At 38.6% G+C, this 5,027-nt stretch overlaps 1 protein-coding gene across 3 annotated transcripts; it reads right to left on the minus strand.

The window, feature by feature from the left end:
• Window positions 1–255: 255 nt before the first annotated feature.
• Window positions 256–3,495, minus strand: LOC135105224 (uncharacterized). 3 transcript variants are annotated; one of them, XM_064013352.1, is made up of 4 exons: window positions 3,000–3,184; window positions 1,317–1,385; window positions 577–716; window positions 256–478 (listed from the first exon to the last, which is right to left on the minus strand). In XM_064013352.1, exons 1-4 carry the CDS (start codon window positions 3,167–3,169, stop codon window positions 378–380), a joined length of 480 nt encoding a protein of 159 aa, XP_063869422.1. In that variant the 5' UTR covers window positions 3,170–3,184; the 3' UTR covers window positions 256–377. The 3 variants fall into 3 exon arrangements, with proteins under 3 accessions (XP_063869422.1, XP_063869444.1, XP_063869433.1); XM_064013374.1 differs by lacking the exon at window positions 577–716 and having other exon boundaries at window positions 3,000–3,454; XM_064013363.1 differs by lacking the exon at window positions 256–478 and having other exon boundaries at window positions 508–748; window positions 3,000–3,495.
• Window positions 3,496–5,027: the final 1,532 nt, after the last annotated feature.

Genomic DNA, 5,027 nt, shown 5'->3' on the forward strand with positions numbered 1-5,027 from the left:
AAGGAAGGAGATATATATATATATATATATATATATATATATATATATATATATATATATATATATATATATATATATATATATATATATATATATATATATATATACTGGTTGAGCTGTATCGACTGTCCGAACCTGGATTAGTAACCAAGTGCGCTAACAACTGCACTGAAGTATTCTTATTAGACAACACTGCACCACGGAAGCGCTGATGGAATTAGTTAAATTACGAGGATAAATATTTATACGACAAAATATTTGAAGAATAAGATCACTATCATTTATTATCATGACATGGCACGACTCGTACTTGGCTTGACGGCGGCGGCAAAGTACTCATACATGCGTGACACTCCAAAAAGGCTAGTCCATTTTTGTTATTGGTAAGGAGCATTTAGTAGATAATCCACCTGAACACGCCCTCCACCAGCTGCAGCGTCCCTCCAGTGTGTCGATTTCCGAAGATGACGCCCGCATTCTGTATGACAATTGCGCTATGTAATGAGGGTAAGTCATTGCAATAATGTCAATCTAATAATTATGTTAATTGATCAATCAATCAGTCAGTCCACTTCCCTGTTCCCCCAACAACAGTTCCAGACCCCTCGTGAAGACTATCGCCAGGGAGACGAGTAGCATCCACGAGATGAAAGGCACCACCGCCACCAACACAAGCACGAAGGCCAAGGCGACGCCCTCCATCACCGACGACTGCCCTGGTATCAAGTGCATCTCAGAGATTCTTGTTCTCTAAGTTTCGTCGTTTTATGTCTTCTATTTTTAACTAGCTCTGGCAGAAATTATTATGGCTTCAAAGTACTGTCATGATTCTGATTCTACATCATCACGAGAGAGAGAGAGAGAGAGAGAGAGAGAGAGAATTATGGTTTAAAACTTTAGTCTTCCTCCCCTATCATACAACCCTATCATGCTAAAAATAGCACACTGAATGGCATCGAGTTCCAACTGTGTCGTTCCTAACTTCCTCCCACTTGAGGAGTCTCAGATTATGACATTATCTTTCATTAATACAGTTGCGAGAGTTACCTCAACTTTCTAAGAGAACATTTACGTACCTCTAGACCAGTGGTTCTTAACCTGGGTTCGATCGAACCCCAGTTGGGTGAGTCAGTCTCAAGAGTTCGGGGTTCGGTGGAGGTGTACGTCCATGGTTCATTTTGTGCACCATTTTATTATTTTTTTCAACTACGAAGGATTCGGTGAATGCACATATGAAACTTGCGGGATTCAGCACCTCCAACAAAGTTAAGAACTACTGCTCTAGACTAAATTAAATTAATTTTGCAGTAGCCTACCTGAATCCTCCAAGCGGGGTTGGAAAGAGGACGATGGTGTAGGCTGTGGCATCACTAGTTTCACCCTTCCTGCCAAATAGAGAACCAAGACAACTACTTGTTAATGATGGGATAGCATACTACAGGAAAATGACATGTAAGAAAAGCAATACACTTTAATAAAGTGCACACATAACATTTTGGTTGGCAGTTGCTTTTAGTTACTGGATGTACTAGCATAGCAAAGGAGCGAAGCGTTTATTATACCGTGTGCTCCAGAAGTATATGTCCCATTACAACACTTTATATCTTAACTATGGAGAATATGAAAACAATTTGTACTTCCTTAAAGCTAACATCTTCAAGTTTCAGTGCTAAAAAATTCAATTCAGAAGCGCATACATTTTTTTTTTTTTTTTTTTTTTCAGATGTTCAATGTGCGTGCTGCGGGTTACACGACACACATGCAAACGGTAGTCCATTTCTTACCAAACGCGAACTAGCATAGCGTTGTCGATGGTTGCCAAAGCTTCAGTTATTCGAGTCATCCACCTCCCTGGCAAAGGGAGGTATTGTACGTACACCAAGCATTTCACAAGAAATTGATTATCGTTTGTCTACAGCATGTGTAGTGTAACCCGCGGCGCGCACATTGAACATCTGAAAAAAAAAAAAGTTAAAAAATGTAAAAAATGTATAAAAAAATTAAAATAGTTTCTTGCACTTCTGAGTTATTATTATTATAATAATTATCATTATTACCATTTAGTACAAAAACTTCAAAATATTAGCTTTTAGCAAGTATAAATTGTGTTTTGATATCCACCATAGTTGTTAAGATAAAGTGTTGTAATGTGACATATACTTTGGAACACCAGATATTGTTAAAAATTTAATAGAGATACGTTTTGTTAAGAGCTGAGTAGGTACTCATGACTTCAGCTTGTCACATAGGAAAACAGCAATGTTACAATAATAATTATCACATAGGAAAACAGCAATGTTACAATAATAATTATCAGTACGAATGACTATTGCTTAACAACCAAATTCAAGGCTGTTCAACCCTTCGCCCTCTATACTGCCTTTCCATCGCCCCCGGATCTCCTCATTCACCAGCTCCTCTGTTGTATTTTCGTTGTGAATTTTTTTACCATTCTAAATTGCACATTGGTGTCATAGCATCTCGCTTGAGCAAAGGAAAACCACGTAACTTTTGCACCTTTTCGAAGTAAAACATTAAGCTAATACAAGTGAGAGAAAGTTTCCTGCTGTTGTATACTTCGTGCCAGTGATAGCAGGCGGGCAGAGAATCCCACACACATGTCCGCCGAAAGGTGGCAATCTCTACATACTGCAGAGGTTAAACTTAATTTTTATTCTAATTACCAATGTGATACACATGTACATAATATTCTGTAGCTAGTTTGTATCAAACTTTCAGGTTAAGACAGTGTATCGTACGTCTGTGAAGGCTTTACAGAGCACTTGCTCAATGCTGAAGAATGTAGATGCTTGAAAAATTCCAATAATTTACATTAGGTCCTTTCAACACCAATAATAGAGCGCAAGAAAAGTTTGAGGATGCAGTTTAAGAATCAACAAGACGAGTCACTGAAAAAAAAAAATAAATAAATAAAACAAAGATATAGAAAAAAAAATGGCGAAAAGTCATTGAAGACCCAAACCTTTAGAAGGCCTCACCAAGTGTAGGTGTCACGAACCGCTGGTATCTGAAAGCCGGAAGTGGCATCAGCCATCACGGCAATACAGAACCACAGTAAGTACTGCTGGTTGTGCTTCTGATAGTTTCGAGGATCCAAAGATTCAAGTTTGTGTGTGACACGTTGAATCCCATTTTTGACGGAGGCCATGTGTCCAGTAAAAATAAATATTTCACATTAAGATATTTTTCTATTAGTAGATTGTGCACATTTGATATGTAATCAGTTTGGTAAATAATTTTGATCACTTGGCAGCTGGTAGCAGCTTTACCTGCGTGGAGCTGCTAGATAGCGTCTGTCACAGTTTTCTTTCTTATTGTACGTCTGGCACTTAAAAATTAGTAAGAAACAAGGAAATGCATCTTTGTGAATAATCAGACATTCCTCTAGGAGCAGCCAAATGAACAAGAAATACTGGAAGGAATACGGAACATGGCACAAGCGCAAATCGCAGAACTAAGTGCACAGGTGCACGCAACATTCATGCAACACAAGAGTTGCATTATTATGCAGAAAAATTCTGCCCAATTTCAGTCTTTCGTTATTTTACTGTAGGCTTGGCATTACAAGAATTGATGTGAAGCAGGGAAATGCACCTTTGTGAGCGAGTAATCATTTCTGTAAGAACAGTGATTAGGTATTTTCCTGTTGTGCTAACATTGAATTGTGATACTTGAAGATAGGTACATTTTCATATAGTACGTACTGCACAACTTAGTACATATAGGTACAAAGGGTACACTAATGGCACACGTGCGCAGGCGTATCATAGCTAACTTACTGCACACAACACTGGTATTACCTGATAATTTCCAGAGGACTTTGTTTCTGAGCTTGAAAGACCAGTGGACTAAATCAGACCCAGCGTGTCAGATTACTCATTGACTATGATGACCCCGTCTTGGTTCAGTTCACGGTCTCAATGGAGAATTACGGAATGAGGTCATGTGGATAATCTTAGAAAGATTAAAGTCTTCAGAGCAGAGCTTCATCTGTCAAGCACTATGTGTATGATCCAAAGATATTACATACAAACAGATACTTTAAAATTAGCCATATGATCTGCACTAGTTATTCCTCTATTCAACGATCTCTAAGCTTCCTGCATCAGAACTTTAGTTCCTCTGTTAAATAGTAACCTAGACAGGTATTCACCAAGGAACGTATGTACAATGATAATTAGTGTAAGTGTGGCAGAGGCATTTTTGAGAGTAATTCAGTCGATATACCAAATCACCCTCACGTATTGGCGTTCACACAGTCTCAGCTCAAGTAAGCAGAGTGGCTTCACCGCAATAATTTGCAAGACGTTTACATTATTATTTTGCTCCAGCATCCCCATGTCTAGGTTGTTCACATTTATGCTTACTACGAGAGATCAGTCAGTGACATGTCAAGATGTTTATCCTTGACCACATTTTCTCCTTCCAGTACACTGACATCGAGGTATCCAGCGATTTTCCGCCCCCCTGTATACTACTAGGGCAGATAACTGTTTGCCTTTCTTATTGGGACTCTTCTCCATTAAGATGTATATTTATCTGTTAGGAATCAGGCTGTCTTGTATGCATTCCAGTCTATTCGTCCCTCTGAAATTTACATTCTTTAGAGAGACGTAGGTTAAGAGGGGATAGATGATAGAAGTCTTTAAGTGGTACAAGGGTTATAACAAGGTGGATGTAAGCAAAATTCTTAGGATCAGCAACCAGGATAGAACAAGAAATAATGGGATAAAGCTTGAAAAATTTAGGTTTAAGAAAGAGATAGGAAGAAACTGGTTCTCAAATAAAGTGGTAGATGAGTGGAACGGACTCAGTAATCATGTTGTTAGTGCTAAGGCATTAGGGAGCTTTAATTCAGTCTTCCAGCAACTTCGCATTTTTTCCCTATCTCCTGTACTCCTCTTATTCATCCATATCGTTGTTTTTTTTTTTTTCGTGTATCTTGCATTTAATTCTTACTGCTACACCCCTCTTCTCCAGCAGACGGCGGTGGTGCCATCTAGTGC

The sequence above is a fragment of the Scylla paramamosain genome, chromosome 1 (assembly GCF_035594125.1).
Source record: "Scylla paramamosain isolate STU-SP2022 chromosome 1, ASM3559412v1, whole genome shotgun sequence".
NCBI lineage: Eukaryota > Metazoa > Arthropoda > Malacostraca > Decapoda > Portunidae > Scylla > Scylla paramamosain.

Excerpts from the sequence above, each read along its gene's own strand:
- LOC135105224 (XM_064013352.1), bottom strand. The coding sequence starts at position 3,169 with ATGGCCTCCGTCAAAAATGGGATTCAACGTGTCACACACAAACTTGAA. Across the intron at positions 717-1,316 it reads ACCCCGCTTGGAGGATTCAG|GGCAGTCGTCGGTGATGGAG; the intron begins GTAGGCTACTGC and ends ACTTGATACCAG. Across the intron at positions 479-576 it reads AACTGTTGTTGGGGGAACAG|AATGCGGGCGTCATCTTCGG; the intron begins GGAAGTGGACTG and ends ATTGTCATACAG.